Source organism: Psammomys obesus, unplaced genomic scaffold (genome assembly GCF_907164565.1).
Source record: "Psammomys obesus unplaced genomic scaffold, mPsaObe1.curated_primary_1811, whole genome shotgun sequence".
Taxonomy (NCBI): domain Eukaryota; kingdom Metazoa; phylum Chordata; class Mammalia; order Rodentia; family Muridae; genus Psammomys; species Psammomys obesus.
Window position 1 is genome coordinate 2,544,668 of NW_026596155.1, and position 20,196 is coordinate 2,564,863.

Sequence of the window (20,196 nt, forward strand, 5' to 3'; positions counted from 1 at the left end):
AGAGAGGAGACAGATGTGGCACATAGGCAAACTGCAATTTATAAGGGAAACCCTGTGTTCGGACAAGTTGGTTTGTCTTGTTTGGGTATGTTAATTAGGTGAGCCAAAGGGAGCTTTGATTGCTGGTCTTCAGTATAGCTGGACCTTGGTAGTCAGCCTCAGGAGGAGGAAGTGGCCAATAAGGGATAGACTTTGGGGGCTAGCTTCAGGAATGTAATCTAACAGATTTTAGCAAGGCAGAGGCAATGGGAGAAGGGCAAGGCCTCCCAGAATCATGTGGGCCATGCTCAGGGCCCACTAGAGCTCTTCAATAATTGCCAGTGTTTCTGAAGCTGTTTCATAAAGACTCATATTTCATAAATATTCATAAAGTATTCTTTCTGGTACAAAATAGATGAAATCAGTGGACTTTAAAAATAAGTATTATAGAGAATTATCTTTAAAAATTATAGAGAATTAACTGCCTAGGGTATGCCCTTGGGGTGCTGATGTGGGTGGTGATTGCTGTAACCTCTCCAGTGCTTTGCTTAGTTTATATGGCTACACATGTGTGCTAAAGTGTCCTAAAAGTCCTGCATTAACCAGCTCATCTGTTTGTTCATGTACATGTATGGGAAACCTCATCCCTCATCCCTGACTCAGTCACTGTTACCGTCCTCTCTTTTGTTAATCTTAGCTTCTGTTGTGGGACCCTGGGTCCTCAGAGTTGGTGATGGCTATGGCTGTGTTCGAAACTGGCAATTTAAACTATAAACAAAACTTTCAATATTTTATCTCTTGATTTACATCAGCATCTCGTTGGTCTATATTTGCACTTCGAATACTTGATGATTTCTTCTTGATTTTTTAAATCCTGTTACCATTATATATCAGTATAGAAGATCAAGAACTATTTGACAGCAGTGATTTTGATTTTGTTTAATAATGACATCAAAGTGTGATGTAAGAGCTTTACTGGAAGCCTTAATGTTCTTAACACTCCTGTGCTGCCCTTTGTTCCCACTTAGAGAACCTTCCCATCTATCTGAAACTTTGTTTGCCCTTAGAATATTTACCTTGTACCATGTTACATGTACATTAAAGTTGGTGTTTTATTATAAACACCTTTTCTGTAAGCCGGGGACAACAATAATACATAATTTTTTCATTGTCACAGAAAAAGAATGTTTGTCTACGTGTGTTCAGAATATGCAGCAGTCGGACGACCTGTCTCCCCTCGAAATTGTTGAAATGTTTGCCGGGCTTTCTTGTTTCCTCAAAGACTCCAGCGATGTTTCCCAAACACTTCTGGATGACTTTCGGATATGGCAAGGATATAATTTTCTTTGTGACCTCTTGCTCAGGTAAACCCCACAACTTGATGCATTTTAGACTTCAGGGGAAACAGTGGGATAGTCAGAAGACACCAGTAAATACGTGATTAGTGCATTCTTGGGTGGCTTCTTGGCTTTATTCTCCTTTCTGTTTTCTATCAGAGGACAGAAGGTGAGTTTTGAGGGAGCCAGTGAAATGCAGAGCACAGCAGAATCTGGGCTTGCACAGGAGAGCAGACCTGTTGTTTCCTAGTGACCAGAGAAGCAGCCAGAGAGCTAGTTGTAAACTCTGAAGTATAAACTTAATTATGGTTTTGCTTTTCCTCATGTTATAGTACGTGTGTGTGTGTATGTGTGTGTGTGTGTGTGTGTGTGTGTGTGTGTACTGCATTTACATTATTTCCCGCTCTCTGTTCCCTCCACCCCTAACACACCCCCTTATTCCTCTCAAGTTCATGGCCTTTTATTCTTTAATTATTGTTATGCATAGATCTTTCAGTTAATTTTAGTAAGTTAATGGCTATATAGAGACTGTTCCTATGCGTTTATAAAACAAATTAGTCACTGCTAAATGTTTTGCCTCCTTTTTTGTTGACAGTACTACTACACAGAAAATAGCGGGGTATGACATTTTCCAGGAACGGTGGCCCCCTCCCCACTAGCTGTCCCTTGGGTTCTCATCATCTTTAAAACATTTGCTGTATTACAAGAAAGCACTCTTTAGTAAACTTATTTCCTGCAACAGTGTCAAGCCGTTTACTCATTGTTGGCTAATGTTAGGTAGCCCCAAGGAAGTGTTTCTGCACATCTGTTCCCATCTGTACAAGGCACATGTGAGCATCACCATGGGGCCAGGAGGGGAAAGTGGTTGGACTTGGAAGGAAGAGAGCTGAGGTGGACCAGATCACACACACCAATTCTGTAAAAATCTCAGACACAGTGTGGAAAGCACACTGGACCAGAGACTCTGGTTCTCCAAGTCTTGGCACTGGCCATATCTATTCTCCTTGCCCAGTTTTTTACATTTCTCAGGTAGAAAGGAGAGAATGAGAGGCTTCCAAGCATTTTGTGTTGTCAGTAAAGCCAGAGTAAAAGTCACACCTTCGTGCCGTTGATGCTCTCGGGACCTCGGGCTGGCCGCACATGCCTCAGGCGGCCGCTCCTAGGCAGCCAGCTCAGCTGGGAAGTTTGCTTTGGGTTCAGGGTTTCAGCATCACCTCCACACACCCGGGCACACACACCTCTTAGAACTCTCTCCATGTTTTATCTTAAACATTGTCTGTAGAGAAAATTTAAAATACATTTGAAAGAGCTAACAAACCACCTTTGTAACAAAGACTGGTGGTTTACTTATTGGTGATGAAACTTAAAGTGTGCGTTAATGATCAGGGTAGCTTCAAAATGCAGCATAATGTAGAATAATAAAATCTTTAGATTAAAAAAAATGGATCTGTATGAGAAAAAAAATGTAAGATACTCTTGTAAGTACTTTTACTTAGTATCAAAGTCGAGGACATTAACAAAAAAAGAAAAAATGTGAATGTACCTTTTTCTAGGTTGGAGCAAGCGAAAGAGGCAGACTGCAGGGATGCCCTGAAGGACCTGGTGAATCTGGTAACGTCCCTGACCACGTATGGGGTCAGCGAGCTGAAGCCAGCTGGTGTCAGCACAGGAGCCCCCTTCCTGCTGCCTGGGTTTGCCGTGCCCCAGCCAGCAGGGAAAGGTGAGTGTCTACAGCACTGTCCTGATTTCCAAGCTTCTGGGAGTGTGGGAGGAAGCGCTTTCTCTCCAGGTGGTGGCTCCTTGTGAGCGTTACCTGTGTGGATGTGATTGTCATTGTTCTTAAAGTCCTTCCATCCATGGTTGAGCCTGCCCAAGGATTTCCCATCTACGGACTGATAGACAAGAAGTTGAAACTACTATTGTAACGTTACAAGGCTGGGTGAGGTTTGCGTGGCATTCATTCACTGGAGCCAGGTCGTCACCTGGATCAACTTCCTTTGGCTCCTGCGAGTGTGTTCTCTGTCTGGGTGGAGCAGGTGCACACTCTTCTGCGTGTACGTGGAAAGCATGAAACATGACAAAGAAGCTGCACTATTTCATTTGGGCCAGAGAGCAAGTTTTCCTAGGCTACATTTTCCTAGCATTTTGATTCTCATGTAGTGATTTTTTTTTTAGACTCACTCAGTAATTAAGAGCATCTAATTATGAGAGGAGAGAGTGACACATATCTGCAGTCCCAGCACTGGGAGACGGGGGTGAGGCGTGAAGAACTCAGGGTCAGTCTCAAGCACACAGCATGTTGGAGGCCAGCTTTGGTTACATGAGACCATCTAACAAGTTAATTACCCAGGAATGTCAGCTAGCTTGATTAGCTTTTAAAACGCCTAATAGCCAAGCTCCACACTTTGAACTCGGAGGACTCTAATAGTTTCTTTCTGTTATTTGGCACTTACTAAATCTTCGATAGGATCATGATAAACCCATGTGAATTTTAACTGACCAAAAATGCCAACATTTCTAGTTGTTTAAATCTCACAATCAAATATAGTCATTTTCTGAAGTCAGAGCTCCTTTAGTCAGTTATTGTGCTGGGGACTGGCGCTCACTGTGTTGTGCACTGCCTTCAGAGCACAGGTTAAGCTTGCAAACGAGCCTCCGAGATCAAGGTAGGCTCTCACACGTTCCAAGTTCCATATTACAGAATACACAGCAGTCTCTCGAAAATCTAACCTAAAAACTTGAGTGTTCTTATGAGCTATTTCTACGAGCTCACAGAAGGACAGCTCACCTGTCGCTGGCAAATGGCTCACAGGGTGAAGGGTACTCAGCTTGCAAGTCTAGCAATGCAGGCTCGGCCTCAGGACCCAGTCAAAGGTGGAGGAAGAGAATCTGCTCCACAGAGCTGTCTTCTGACCTCCATACACATGTTGTGGCACGCCGTCAGGTGCCTGATCACGAACACACACTCATGGGCCTGCACATGCATACCCCCAAAATAAGGACAGTATTCTAAATAGTGTATCAGTAAGCATGGGTGTGCAAGAATCTCTATGGGATGCAGACTCCTTCCATCATATGTGAGTCATATGATGGTTCTGTTTCTAGTGTTTTGAAGAACCATATTAATTTCCAGGGTTGTGAGACCAGTTTTTATTCCTACCAGCAGCATTCAGAACAAACTTTTCCCACAAACTCATCAGCCCTTGTTTCTGTCTCACTGTCTTTTTCTTTCTTTTTGGGTTTTTTGAGGCAGGGTCTCACTGTGTATCCCTGACTATATGGAGAGCAGGCTAGCCGTGAACTCCCAGAGTTCTGCCTGCCTCTGCCTGCCAAGGGCTTTGCTGCCACACCTGGCCTGTTTGTTTTCTTGATGATAACAGTAAATGTTTCTCAAAGAAATGCAAATGCCTGATAAATACTGGAAGTGGCCTTCAACATCCTTAGCTTTTACCTTTCTATTTCCATTACTCTGTCTAAGCTTGATTTTTCAGATGACTATGGATAATAAAAAGTATGTTCTCAAGAGAAAAGAATGTCAGTAAGAAATTGGATGTAGAATAAAGAATGGCAGAGAAACACTTAAAGAAATGCTCAACGTCCTTAGTCATCAGATGCAAATCAAAACAACCCTGAGATTTCACCTTACACCCCTCAAAATGGCTAAAATAAAAAACTCAAGTGACCACATGTGCTGGAAAGGTTGTGGAGAAAGGGGAACCCTCCTCCATTGCTAGTGGGAATGTAAACTTGTACAACCACTTTGGAAATCAATCTGGCGCTTTCTCAGACAACTAGGAATAGTGCTTCCCCAAGATCCAGCTATACCACTCCTAGGCATATATCCAAAATATGCTCAAGTACACAACAAGAACATTTGTTCAACCATGTTCATAGCAGCTTTACTCGTAATAGCCAGGACCTGGAAACAACCCAGATGTCCCTCAGTTGAGGAATGGATACAGAAATTGTGATACATTTACACAATGGAGTACTACTTAGCAATTAAAAACAAGGAAATCATGAAATTTTCAGGCAAATGGTGGAACCTAGAAAAGATTGTCCTCAGTGAGGTATCCCAGAAGCAGAAAGACACACACTCACTTATAAGTGGGTACTAGATCTATAAGAAAGGATAAACCTACTAAAATCTGTATAAAATCTGTATACCTAAAGAAGCTAAATAAACAAGGAGGAGGACCCAGGGTGAGATGATCAATCCTCACTTAGAAAGACAAATGGGATGGACATGGGAAATAGGAGAAAACAAGTAATAGGACAGGAGCCTACCACAGAGAACCTCTGAAAGACTCTACCCAGCAGGGTATCAGTGCAGATGCTGAGACTCAAAACCAAACCTTGGGCAGAGTACAGGGAATTATATGAAAGAAGGGGGAGTTAGTAAGACCTGGAGAGGACAGGAGCTCCACAGGGCCAAATATTTCTGGGTACAGGGGTCTTTTCTGAGACTGATTCTCCAACCAAGGACCATGTTTGGATATAACCTAGAACCCCTGCTCAGCTCAGTATCCTAGTGCGTACCTTAGTAAGGGGAACAGAGACTGTCTCTGACATGAACTCAGTGGCTAGCTCTTTGACCTCCTCCCCCCCACCCCAGGGAGAAGCACTCTTGCTAGGCCACAGAGTAGGACATTGCAGCCAGTCCTGATGAGACCTGATAAGCTAGGGTCAGATGGAAGGGGAGAAGGACCTCCCCTATCAGTGGACTTAAGAGAGGGGCAGGGAGGAGATGAGGGAGGGAGGGGCCTACAGCTGGGATACAAAGTAAATAAACTAATTAATATAAAAAAATAAAAATTAAAAAAATTAGAAAAAAAATGAAAAAAAAAAGAGATTGGATGTGAATATGTTTGGTGCTTTTCATCCACATAGTAAATTTCTATGTTATAGATGAAAACTGTATCTGTAATATATGTAATATATTGTACTGGATGTATAGTAACATTTGTACTGAAGATTGGAGAACATTAAAATTTTTTTAGAAATGTTCATCTTAAGTATTTCTGAGGGACTTTCTGATCCATTTATACTTCTCTAGTTTGTGTTTTACTCTTTTTCTAAAAATCTCATATATTATGTAAAAATCAGTGTTAATTTTGTCACCTTTGCAAGTACCGTATATTACTAATAATTGTGAACCCAGGGGTGATTTTTATAGAAAAACACTTGTTTTTAATGTACCTCAAATACAGCTGTCTGCATTGATGTCTAGATAATAATAATGATTATTACCGTTTCTCACAACTTTGTGAAAAGATGCTTAACTTTTTTATTTGTTTGAGAATTAAGTTTAAAGATGCTGAGAGTGGCCATACACTGTTTTATTAAAGGAGTTTATTTAAAGAAATTCTAATTTCCACCTGAAAACAGAGCAAATTTCCCAGTTGACTTAGGAAAATCCCTGAGTGGCCACTCGGGGAGAATCTGAGAGAGCATGGGTCAGCTCCCTGCTCTCCGGTTCACACTGGGCCTTACAGCTGTGTCCTTTCTAACTGGAGTAACTGTTTCTTAGTCACAGTCTTTCAACTGCTTCCTCTGGCGGAGGGCAGAATCCATGTTGTACTCAGGCAGGGAGTTTTCAAAATCTGCTGTTCTTAAAATGTCCATAGCAACACATTGAACGTTTGATTGGTTCTGTTTATTTTTAACTAAGTATCTGAACTTGATGAAGAAAAATAAGAGCTTTCATTGTCCTCATAAATATTTGATAAAGGGTGAAATTCATGATGTGATGACACAGGCTCTTTTACCAGGATTGAAACATCGCATAGCACCCACTTGTGTTCTTGTTTTCTATTTTAGGTCACAGTGTGAGAAACATCCAGGCCTTTGCAGTTCTTCAGAATGCGTTCTTAAAAGCAAAAACCAGCTTCCTTGCCCAAATCATCCTTGATGCCATCACGAATATTTACATGGCTGACAATGCCAATTACTTCATCCTGGAGTCCCAGCACACCCTGTCACAGTTTGCAGAGAAGATCTCCAAACTCCCGGAAGTACAGAACAAATACTTCGAGATGCTGGAGTTTGTCGTCTTTAGCTTAAATTATATCCCTTGTAAAGAACTCATCAGTGTGAGTATCCTGTTAAAGTCCAGCTATTCTTACCACTGTAGCATCATTGCAATGAAAACCCTTCTGAAGTTTACAAGACACGACTACATTTTTAAAGATGTCTTCAGAGAGGTGGGCCTTCTGGAGGTCATGGTGAACCTGCTGCATAAGTATGCCGCCCTCCTGAAGGACCCAGCTCAGGCCCTCAGTGAGCAAGGTAAAGGCTTCCCAGTGGGTGCTCTGTTTGGGAGAGGGGCCCGGGCGAGGCGGTGTGTCTGTGCTTCCTTTCGGGTGATGCGTGAGGAGAGTGACTTCTTGTCTGTGAGTGTGGCACTCTAGTGAGGGTGGCCCAGCATTAACTTTTTCTTTGCCTTTTATTAGCATCTAGGGTAAGGGGAGCCTAGAATTATGTTACAGTAGTGGAAGAGAGTTCACAACACGTACGGTCTTCATGACTTGTGCTTATTACTTTCTCACAGAGATTTTTTTTTTATTCTGGAAATAATAAAATTGTTATTAATTAAGTATGGTTATCTCAAAATATTTTTCACTAATATTTGAGAGCAAATATGTCTATTTAGTGATGTTTCATAAACATCATTGATACCTTTTTGACACATATGATAAAGTACTGCTATATCAAGCTATTAGTAAGTTTTAATTATGAGTTAATACATGTTGATATAAGCAGCTGATTCACAAGCATCTTTTTTTTTTTTCATTTGATAATTCCCCTTTTGGCTTTGCTAATCAGAACTCCCATGAGAAGGATAGATACATTGAACTTTGGCCTTTTCATTTTCAATATTTGTTACACCATTAACTTCTTCCACAGTAAAATAAAAATCTGTTAATATCAGTTCATTTGAGCGTCTTGGGCAAGTGCAGCACACTGCTGGCTTGAAGGCTGTGTTACTGGCATTTGTATTCGTGGAGAAAGGAAATGTTGAAGATGTGGTAAAAGGAATTAATAATTCAAGTAAAACCGGCTGACCTCAGCATTGCTTTCATGATTTGGACCTTTGGACCTATTTTCTAGGGGACTCAAGAAACAATAGCTCAGTCGAAGACCAAAAACACTTGGCACTGTTGGTGATGGAAGCCTTGACCGTGCTGCTTCAAGGGTCAAACACAAATGCAGGTAACCAGAAAAGCCAGAAGCAGGAGTCCCTGGAGGCGGATTTGTGTCTCCTCCGCTTCTGTCACTCAAAGGGAAAATAGTGTTCAGTAATGTACAGCCATTCACTAATGGGACGGTTGTGAAAATGAGACACTTTGTTAAAATACCTTCCTCGAAAATCTGGAATACTATTACTGTCTTTAACTATTTTTATTACTTTTTATAATATGCTGTTTACCCCTCCTTTTTGTAATGGTGGTAACCAACCACTTTTATTTATTTTTTGAATGATTTTTAATTAATTAATTTTTTATTAATTACCCTTTTTTCATGTTGTATCCCAGCTGTAGCCCCCTCACTCGTCTCCTCCCAATCCACCCACCCTCCCTCATCTCTTCCCATGCCCTTCCCCTAGTCCACTGATAGGGAGGTCCTCCTCCCCTTTCCTCTAACCTTAGCCTATCGGTCTCATTAGGACTGGCTGCATTGTCTTCCTCTGTGGCCTGGTTAAGCTGCCCCTCCATCAGGGGGAGGTGATCAAAGAGCTAGCCACTGAGTTCATGTCAGAGACAGCCCCTCTTCCTCTTACTAAGGAACCCGCTTGGAGACTGAGCTGCCATGGGCTACATCTGTGCAGGGGTTCTAGGTTATCTTCATGCATGGTCCTTGGTTAAAGTATCAGTCTCAGAAAAGACTCCCGGGCCCAGATTTCTTGGTTCTGTTGCTCTCCTGGTGGAACTCCTGTCCCCTCCAGGTCTTTCATCTCCCCTTTCTTTCATAAGATTCCCTGCACTCTGCCCAAAGTTTGGTTATGAGTCTCAGCATCTGCTTTGATACCCTGCTGGGTAGAGTCTTTCAGAGGCCCTCTGTGGTAGCTCCTGTCTGGTCCTTGTCTTTTCTCTCTTCCCATGTCTCTCTCATTTGCCTTTCTGAGTGAGGATTGATCCTCTTACGCAGAGTTGTCCTTCTTGCTTAGCTTCTTTAGGTGTACAGATTTTAGTATGTTTATCCTATGTTATAGGTTCCCAAGTTTTAAGTTATACTATATACTTTTTTAGAAGTAATTGTCGTGTTTAAATTATTTCTAAAGTACTTCTTGGCAGCTGTGGTTCATAGGTATGATGGGACAAGATTTGAATCTTAGCACCCAGGAGTTAGAGACTGATCGATCTCTATGAGTTTGAGGCCAGCCTGCCTGGTGTACCCAGAGTATAAGAGCTAGCCAGGGTCACATAGTGAGCTCCTGAGTCAAGAAAACTAAAAATTGTAAGCCCGTATGTTCAGTACAAATTGAGAGGACTGGGTGCGTGGAAGTGAACTCAGGCGAGCAGTCAGGCCTAGGTCGTGGGGACCCTCTTAGCACAGTGAAGGAGAGCTTGGACCACATGGCGTGTGGGGAAGCCATGAATGAGTGAGCAGGTGAATGCGTGAATGAGTCCTCTGTAAAATGCATGACTGTTGGTGGGAACAGAGAAACTTCACATTCTACGTAGTTAAATGCATTGTGTCCCAGACACACACTACCTCACAGTGATGTAAAGGTAATTCTTGCCCCAGGAGAATTGCAGCCTAACTGAGAGAGATGTAATACATAATTACATAAGTAATTGTTTAAATGCAGTTTTGGTAAGTTCTGAGGCAATGCTGAATAAATTTAGCAGGTAACTGAAGCTATTAAGTCTGACATCTCCCGGGCTCTGTAGGAACATTCACCTGTTGTATTATGCCTAATATGGCTATCTCCACCAACTAGATTTAGTTGACTGACATACAGATGCAAATAATGCAAAACAAAGTATTTGTCAAATTAGCTTTCCATAGTGTCGGGTGAAGTTGGACAGGCTGGTTCAGGCCTTTCTGCTGTTATACGAGAGGCCTCCACAGCTGTGGTCTTGGTGCCTCAGTGCAGACATCCCCATGTGTTCTTTCGGTGTCTGTCCTTTCCTTTTTGGGAAAGCCGTGGCTCGCCTTGTAACCTGAGGCTCAGTACCATGTCCACAGGAAGTGTTCCTCAGCTGTTAGCCACTGTGACCCTGACAGCCACAGGCTTCGCAAACCCTTCATATGCACAGGATGTCACAGTTCACGTCCTAGTGAGGCCAGGCCTATTGTCACGGTGTTAAAGACAGTCTTGTGTGTCGCTCTGGCCGGCCAAGTGCAGGACCTGAGGTCTACAACCATTCCACATCAGCCGTCAGTGTTCACTCTTAAGCACATGACTTCACACTCACATCAGTGTGGTGCGGTTCCCAAAAAGGCAGCAGAGGGAAGGCCACTTACTCTGAGCTGACTGTGGCCACTCTTAGCTATTCATGTCCCAGATTTCCATCCAAACAAAATGAGAAGAAAATGCAGCGTTTGTGAGTGATCAAATATGTGCACAATAACCATAATCCAGATAAAAATTTCATGGGGCAGGAAGGTATTTCATCAGACAGAATGTAAGAGCTACTCGTGGGAAATACAGATCGGTGAATTACATGACTTGGGCGAGCTTCTTAAGTTTGAGGGCGACGTTTGCCCGGAGATCAGGATGTGCAGTCAGCAGGGGCAGGCCAGGGAGTGGACCTGCCTGTGCATAGAAGTCCACACTTCCAGCTACTGCCTGTGGCGTGGATTAAGTAATGCCATAGGAAGGCTTCGCAGCAGGTTTCCGACTGATGCTTTCTGTTACAGAATTTGCTGTTTTGGGTCTTGTGCTGTGTTTTATTTCCTTATACTCCCCCCACACACACACACACGGTTTTGACAGCCCCCCTTGGTGGGAATTTGGACTATCTGGGTACTGTTCATCCGAGCACCTGTCTGTACTGCAGTATGCGGCCTCTTCGTGTCTCCCTATAAATTTTCCAATGTTCTATCGAGGCACGCGGTGACCCGGCATTCATGTAGAGAAAGTGTCTGTGAGTGTTCCCTGACATCCCGCGGCGCAGTGCACCCTCATATAAAAAGTGAAACAGGCGTGCCTGCTTTACAAGCGGTCCTTTTGGATTCCGGCTCCTGCCGAAGCTGTTGGATCTCCACTCACCTGACTTGCCCCGGCTGTTCTAACTTAGTCAGCTGGCCTTTTCCTCCCTCTCCCCCTTCCTCAGGGATATTCCGAGAGTTTGGTGGTGCGAGATGCGCGCACAACATAGTGAAGTACCCGCAGTGCCGGCAGCACGCCCTCATGACCATCCAGCAGCTGGTGCTCTCCCCGAACGGCGACGACGACATGGGCACGCTCCTGGGGCTGATGCACTCGGCGCCTCCCACAGAGCTACAGCTGAAGACTGACATCCTAAGGGTAGGTCCGGCAGCCGTGTCTGCTAAAGCCCGGGGCCCTTGTGAGGTTCAATGTACTTAGTTTCAACAAGGAAATTCGTGAGAGAGATCGAACATTTATTGCTGCTTTAAATAATGTGTTCGGGCGTATATCTGTGTATGCGTGTGCGCTTTTGACTGTGTGTGTACCAGGGAAGGCCAGAAGCGTAAGAGCCCATGGAGCTGGGATTATTAGGGGGCTATGAGATGCCAGGAATCGAACCCAGGTCACCTGCAAGAGCAGTCCACATGCTTTTAACCACTGAGCCCACGGCCTACCAAAGAGAAAATTTAAAAATCCAAAATAACCAAACCTCCACAATTGGTATACATTAGGAGTTTGGAGAAAGTGTCATTCGTGAATGTCAGTGCACATGGCCCTTCTGCTGGCTGACCTTTGGAACAGTTACCCTGGCTCATGAGAATCCTCTTGAATTACTAAAAACTAAAGACGTGTGTTGTCTCTTCTGTTCCAACCATCCAGTGTTCTGCATATGTGAAACTTGTTATGTTGTAGTGCAAATGCATATTTGTGCTTCCGTGTCTGTAATAGCTACTCTAGGAAATATTTTACAGCCCCGTTCAGGTTTAATGTGTGCCTCGATCGTTCCATGGCTGCAGAACAGTCGGCGCCCTGATGTGCAGAGGAGGGAGATGGTACAAGCTTGGCTGTGTTTCCCTGTGCAGGGCCTCAGCACGCACTCTTTCTGCTGCACCCCCACCCCTCGGCAGGATTTACGCATTCGTAGCCACTCACATGGCTGTAGCCCCTGGCATGGCCGTGGAAGACGTTTTCCGAAGTGACTAAAGTTAAACACGCCCCTTTTAACTTTTTGACACGCGTGTTCAGTGACTCAAGCAAGGTAGAGCATGTAAGTGCATATTAGGGGGCCTATGAAACCGTTTTTCTAAGTTCCAGAAAGCATCGTGATTATGGCACAACTAACACGTATCCTGCCGCAAACTGTGTTCTGTACATTTGCATGCGTCCACTTACATCTGCCTATTAATAAAGGCAGACGCTCTCCGTGTCCCTGTGTCATTTTACTTCCTTGATTTGGTTTGTTGTCCTACAGCTCCTTGGGCATGCTGGACAGACCCCTGGCCTGAGACCGGCCCTGTGTTTCACACACTGTACGCTGAAGCACAGCTTAGGCATGTACAGCATGAATCTAGGGGATAGAGAAGCTAAGGTCAAGGCCACGTGGCCTCTGCAGAGCTGTGCTTTCAGCTTCTGTGATATGAGCAACAGCTTTTGTCAGAGTAGTCTTGATGCTTTTTGGCTAGTCTTCTTTTCCCATTTAAATAACATCTGCAGGAGTCAGGAGTCATTGAAATTGTTCTGTTTTCATTAATTCATTGATCCATGATTTCTAAATACCCTTGCCATTGTAAGCCAGGAGGGTTCCTTAGAGAAATGGGTGATTTTAGAGGTGAGGCAAATAAAAAGAAGTGAGCCTACCTCATTGTAACGAGCTGAAAAAGTAAGGCAGACAGCAGGCACCGTAGGGAGGAGGGAAGTATGCACAGGCAGGCGTGACAGGACAGGGAGAAGGAACACAGGCTACACGCTTACCATGCTAGCGTTGGTGACTCTCACAGCAGCACAGGTCGCTGGCACGCTTCAGCCAGTGCCAGCGTGCCAAGCTGTGATCTCAGGGCCCGCGCCTCTGGGCTGGGAAGCAACGAGGAAGACCACAGGCTCTCTCTAAACTTCAGTTTCCATTTTTGCTGAATGCAATACTGCCCCCATCCCAGTCTTCAACTGCATAGACCACAGGCGTCTGCTAATTTACTTTGCAATTGTTTACATATAAACCTGAAATCCTATGTTCTTCATAATTTTACTGGCACACACATTTTGAATTACATGTAGTATGCTTATGCCAAGTAAGTGATACGTAGTAGAATTTTCTCTCGTTATCTCCTGGGATCAAGATCTCGTTGTAACTTTATTATTCACTGCATATCATTAATTGATTTAAGAAGTTAAGTTAGCCTGGTACTTCAGAGTTTTCCAATACTGATTATAGGGTGCAACGCCAACAGATACCAGGTTTGAAGGAGTAGGAGATAAGCATGTCCTAAAATAACTCTTGTTCTAAGAATTCAGTCACTGTTTCCTAACTGGCTCAAAGTTCTAACCAGCCATACAAACATTTTTTTCTTAACTCTGCACTCAACCATTGTCACCTATAAAATTGTAGTCACATTCCATGTACAGGTGTTTCCATCACACACAAAGCAGCTATAATGGGGCTCCAAGTTTTTGCTTTCACTGTGCCTTTTCCATGTTTAGATGTGTTCAGATTCACATGAACTGTGCTGTCTACAGTACACGCTACAGTAAGATATGTGGAATCTGAAATAATCTGTCAAACATCTTCTAAGAGTGTGATAGACTACTGTGACATCACAGTGTCACCAACCTCAGTATATAGTAGGTTGTGCCCAGGTCTGTGCCAGCCCAGCTTTCATAGTGGAGTCATTTCTCATCACGTGACCTTGTTAAAATTACACACGACAGGTACCTGTTACATTTTTGCCCTCGTATCTTCACAATAAATGGGTTTATGTGCCAGTCACATTACAAAACAGTTTGTGTGTGTGTTTGAGGGTGGGTGCTAAGTTCTCATTATCTCTGTTTTACCTTATTGAAAACCACAGCACAGATAGGTCAAGGATCTGGTGTGATAAAGCAGTTTTATGTTGGAGCCAGAATTCGAAACCATGCATTCTGACTCTAATCTGCGTTTACTCTCACGGATAACTGTAAGAGTTTTTTGTAGTGTCAAAATGTCTTAACATGAGTTATAATTGTTAAGAATTAATTTACTAAACTTGACAACATGGAGATGATCTTGATATCAAATACTTTTTAAAATGGCAAGTAATCCTTAGTAGAAGAATGAAAGGAATATACTATGTGTTTTAGTAATTGCACAGATTGTATATTTTCTTTTAAAATAACAAGTCTTAAGCCAGGTATGGTGGCACACTTGCAATCCCAGCACTCGGGGTGGCAGAGACAGGCAGCTCTCTGTGAGGCTGAGGGCAGCCTAGCCTGCAAAGACAGCAAGGCTACACAGAGAAACCCTGTCTCAAAAACCCCAAAACCAAAACCAAAAAAAGAACAACAACAACAAAGCAAGTCTTGGTGTACACAAGGAAACCCGAGGGTCACATAGTGTGCGTACTTCCATCCTACATTAGCCTGTAGCCTTTTCATTCTTGGGCTGCTGCCCTTAGATGGGTGAAATATTTTAAGAAAGTGTGTCCCTGAAAAGTGATGAGTGCCGAGATTAAAGCATATCTGGAGTGGAGGGATCATCATCTTGCCATGTTACAGAACCTGAGGCAAAAGGGAAAGAGCCCATTGCAGACATCAGCAGATGTCAGAGCACAGCTCAGTACAAGATAATGGCGTGGTTAGATGCACTTGGAACTGAAATTTCCTGGGTTTAAGTCCTGCCTTTGCCATTCATTAATTCAGTGTGGCATCTTTGGTAATTTTTAAATATGGACTTCATTCCTTAATTATTAAATAATAATAATTACAATTATTAAATAAGAATTATATTATTATTATTATTATGTAGGTTTAACAGCCCTGTTTTGAAAATTCAAATTCAAAAAACTTCAAATTCTAAACCTTCAAAAAAAAGTGTAGTGTTTGCCTGTGTGGATGCTTGTGTACCATGTGTTGTCCACTGCCTGTGAGGCTGAAAGAGGAAGGGTGTGGGATCCCCTGGAACTGAGGTCACAGACAGCTGGGAGCCCCCATGCGGAGCTGGGAACTGAACCTGGGTCCCCTGCAGGAGCTGCCAGGGCTTTTAGTTGTTAAGTCAGCCCTGCAGCTGCAAATTCGAGAACTTCGTGATACGGTGCTCCATGTACAAAATCCCCTGCAGTAGAGCTTTGTTTCATATATAAAACTTTTTAAAAAACAAATGGTTTTCCTAGTCAGCCTTGGCTCCCATACCCAAGGTATGTCATTGAATTTGTGCGTGTTTTCTCAAAACAGTAACAAGAAGCCTCCGGAGCTAAGCGTTTTGGATAGGAGAAACTTTCTATATACTTCGCACTGCTGAACAGTTAAAGAAGACGCTGTGTGAGGCTAGCGCCTTGCACACTCAATGTCTGGTTAGATACTAGGTGATATGGAGTGAGTGGCAGGTGACTGATGGCAGGGTGGCTTCCTTTTGCTTTGTTATTAGATCATATGGCTGACCTGGGGCAGGGCCGTCTTTCGGTCCTCAGGCTCTGATTCATTTCCTAGAGAGACTGCCTTCCAGATTCTCCACACATGAGAAACTGTGGAGAGACCTCAGTCTTGGCTGCCCTTCTCATCTTTTGATCCCCCTGGAGTAATCCATCTTATAACCAGCTAAACAGTCACAAGTTCACATGATCATGTGATGTCAGGCTGCGCATGGACTTACTGAATACAATTGTTTTGTTAAGTAATTGGATTTGTTGATTACCTTAAACAAGGTCAGGTTTCTCACTCATTATTGGATTCAGTCTTCTGCTATCAAAAGAAATGTGTGATCGCTACCTGAAATTTATTCTGCATGTACTGTGACATGTTTCAGCAAAACTTGTGAAATGCCTTAAACAACTCTGACGAAAGCATTCATATTAAATAGTCACAGACCGCTGTTCCACTTGGATAGTCACACCTGGTACTCCTGTTTTCGTTTTTTTTTTTTAATTTGAATAATACTTGTTTTCCTTCTTTTCCCCGGCAGGCCCTCCTGTCAGTCCTTCGAGAAAGCCACCGCTCAAGAACGGTTTTTAGGAAAGTTGGAGGATTCGTGTACATCACGTCCTTGCTCGTGGCTATGGAAAGGTCTTTGAGCTCTCCTCCCAAGAACGGCTGGGAGAAGGTGAGCCAAGGGCAGGTGTTTGAGCTCCTGCACACCGTCTTCTGCACACTGACTGCGGCCCTGCGCTACGAGCCAGCCAACTCGCACTTCTTCAAGACCGAGATCCAGTACGAGAAGCTGGCCGACGCGGTCCGATTTCTTGGCTGCTTCTCAGACCTCAGGGAAATCAGTGCCATGAACGTCTTCCCCTCACACACACAGCCTTTTCAGAGACTGCTGGAGGACGGCGTGGTGGCCACAGACTCGGTGGCCCCCGCCCTGCGGCACTGCAGTAAACTCTTCACCTATCTCTACAAAGTGGCCACGGATTCTTTCGACAGGTACGGGCCTGCTGTCTCGGGGTGCGTGCGCTCGGCACAGCTCCGGCGTGGAATGGGAAAACCAGTGAGCCTTCACCTTACCTGAGGTCTGTCACTCTTCTCAGGACTCCTGCTATTGCCCGGATGCTAAGTTTGCAGCGCAGGAGCCTGTGTTTTGAGTAGACAGTGTCTATGACGTTTCCTTCTGAGGCTTGTTCGTTGTTCTTTGCTCTCAGAAAACATTAGGTGCGTGGGGATGGTGTGTGGATGTGCTGGAGAACACGGTTATTTTGATACTACACATTTCGTAGTCCTTGAAAATGGCGTGGCTCTCTAGGAGACATGCGTGTACCTGGAAACATCCCGGTCAAGAGTCCCCTAGGAATCCATTGCCCGGCACTTCAGTAAATGAGTGTGGTGGAGACCTGTGCATGCCAGGCCACTGTACCTTCAGGCATGGCGTCTTTGGCCTGCACAACACAGCCTGGGTCCTGGCCACCTGCTCATTAATAATGTACACACACAAAAATGTACAGTGCATGGTGACACTCTGAGGAGGAAGTCAGGGTTCTGCACAGGAGAGCCATTTTACCCAGCATCCTTTATTTTCATTGCTTTGACTGTATTTTCAATCAAGTTCCCACTTTGAAAGTCATGTAGTTATATTCTGATTTCTCTGGTTCAAGCATCATCATTTTTAATAGTCTCCACTTTTCTTTCATAAAATAAAAGTGATTTTTCCATTTTAACCATAAATAGACTAAGTGACCAAAGAGTCTCATAGTTGTGTTTGTTTTTTGTTTTTTTTTTGTTTTTTGTTTTTTTTTGGATCATGGAATTTCTTTTAAGCATATACTGAGATGTTTCCTCTTTTTTCTTTTTTTGGATTTTCAAGACAGTGTTTCTCTGGGTAGCCTTGGTTGTCCTAACTCACAGAGAGCAGTCTGCCTCTGCCTGCTGGGGTTACTTAACAACGGTCGTTAGTTATGAATAGGTTTACAAACCCAGGTATTAGAAATTGCCTCTCACCTTGTGGTTACTGACTTCCCGGAAGCAGGGTGCTGTGCAGTAGTTGTCGTCGTGAGGGCGTGAGCTATGTGTACGTGCATAGACTCTGCTCCTGTTCTCCTCTTTGCTGCTGATTCTGTAGTTTTAGCTGTGTCTGTTTCACGGGGCCCACACCAGCACTGGGAGCAGCATTGTTTGCCCCTGGCAGCTTTCCTGTTCTAGTCCATGCGTGTGTTGCGCTTGTGGTCCTTGCTCCTGTGGAAAACGGAACATGTTTCTCATGACACTGACCCCACATCTCTCGTGAAACTAACTGGCCGCCTCGGATCCTCTCTCCTAACCTCTAACCCCTGTCTGTTTTGTCGTCTGTAGTCGTGCAGAGCAGATCCCTCCTTGCCTGACAAGCGAGTCTTCTCTCCCCTCTCCTTGGGGGACGCCAGCTTTGTCCAGGAAAAGGTACTGATCATCAGAAGTCGCTCTGGAATGCTGTGGGGTTCCCTGTGCTAACTTACGTGTGTGTTGTTGTTTTGTTTACGTTTGCTTTCTGAGCCTTAACAAAAAAAAAAAAAAAAAAAAAAAAAAAGAAGACACTTTTCAGGTTTTCAGATTAGTAGTTTCCCTTGAGTGTGTCGATAAGTTTAATCTATAAAAATAGGGGCAACATAGAGAATTTTTCATTCACCCCTGTTGTGTGGTTTTCACTATTATTATTATCTATAGAGCAGTCGTACCTTCTTTTAATCTTGCCCTGGGGCTGGGGAGACGCTTTAGAAGTCTGTGTCCGGATCCCCAGGACTCTCATAAAAGCGGGTGTCTCCAGTCCCAGTGCTCAGGGGAAGTGCGAGCCACTTCCAGAAAGGAGACTCTCCAGAAAGTTCGTGGGCCAGCAAGCTTGGCATACACCGTGGTAAAAAAGAGAGCGACCCTGTCAGATGCAAGGACACCTGAGGTTTTTCCCTTGGTCTCCCCACACATCACACAGGTGTGGCCCTTGCTCCTGCACACACAAGCAAGCCTACCATGCTCCTCATGCACCAGGAAGCTGCGCAGAGAAACTGGAAGGGCCTCTCCCAGGCCACCCTACACTGCACTTGGTTCTCTGCAGACTGCTGCCCTCCTGCAGGGTCCAAACACACCATTTCTATAAAGAGACACAGCCAGTGTGGCCTTAGTGCTTCTCTGAGTAGGCGGCTCTCCCTGTTCTCATTAGGTGTTATTGGGGTCATTCTTGGTTTTACTGTTGTTACAAAGTGAACTTCACAGCCCCGGAATGTTTATTTTTTCTGTCAGGTTTAACCAGTTGAAATATGAGGCTGTTACAGGGCCGTGTCAAAGCCGAGTGTTGAAAAAGAGAAGAAAAAAAAAAAAAAAAAAGCCTGCTGAAGTCTTTACTTTCATATTCCATGGAAATACATTAACTGGTCCCGGTCATTGTACATCTAAATTTTATAAATTTAAAAAAAAAAAAAAAAAAAAGCAAGCAAGCAGTTGATTGGCCAAGAAGAATTAAGATCCATTTTAGAGTCTCTGTGCACCACCTAACCCTCACATGATACGTGTCCCTTCCTGTGTTGTCCTCAGAGGCTATGACGAGTCCTTAACTCTTACACAAACGCCTCCAGTTGGGGCTTGAGAAGAATGAACGAGAATCCGTTATTGTGCTTTTCCTCCTAATGACAGTTGTTGAGATTCCAAGACAAATATAACTGTGGTTAACGGGTCAACAGGATCACTCATTCTGTATTTTATTTCTGTGTCAGCAAGTTTAAACAACCTCAGGTTGAAAATCTGGTTTATATTGAGCGCATATGAGCTTTTTCATCTCACTTCCCAAACAGTATAGTCTAAGAACTATCTAGATGCAATAAATAATCTAGGTAAGAGAATGTGCCTGGAGTACAATATTCCCCGTTTGATGTGTGAAGCTTGAGCGTCGTGGTGGTGGCTGGGCAGAGGGTTTAGGAACTAACCCCCTGAGGACACCCAGGGCCCACTAAATACCTGCAGCAATGGGCATTGAGGTGTGAGGACACTTTTTTTTTTGTCTTAAATTTATGCTGGGGCTTATATTCCATACAATTAATCATGAGTAGTTTTAAATAAATTTAGCATTGTTCAATACATTTGTAACCTCAAATGTCTTTGTGTGTGTGTGTGTGTGTGTGTGTGTGTGTGTGTGTGTGTGTGTGT

The 20,196-nt window shown here is 43.8% G+C and overlaps 1 protein-coding gene across 7 annotated transcripts in view; it reads left to right on the plus strand.

Moving 5' to 3' along the window:
• The window catches only part of Wdfy3 (WD repeat and FYVE domain containing 3), a 215,502-nt gene that overhangs the window by 88,495 nt on the left and 106,811 nt on the right, over window positions 1-20,196 (plus strand). For 6 of the 7 annotated variants that reach the window (XM_055594634.1, XM_055594637.1, XM_055594636.1 and 3 more), the window contains exons 8-14: window positions 1,157-1,343; window positions 2,870-3,036; window positions 7,137-7,604; window positions 8,427-8,528; window positions 11,600-11,793; window positions 16,562-17,019; window positions 18,379-18,462. In XM_055594634.1, the coding sequence (XP_055450609.1) occupies window positions 1,157-1,343; window positions 2,870-3,036; window positions 7,137-7,604; window positions 8,427-8,528; window positions 11,600-11,793; window positions 16,562-17,019; window positions 18,379-18,462 (1,660 nt within the window). The remainder of the gene's footprint in view (window positions 1-1,156; window positions 1,344-2,869; window positions 3,037-7,136; window positions 7,605-8,426; window positions 8,529-11,599; window positions 11,794-16,561; window positions 17,020-18,378; window positions 18,463-20,196) is intronic. The other variant, XM_055594639.1, reaches the window with a different exon arrangement.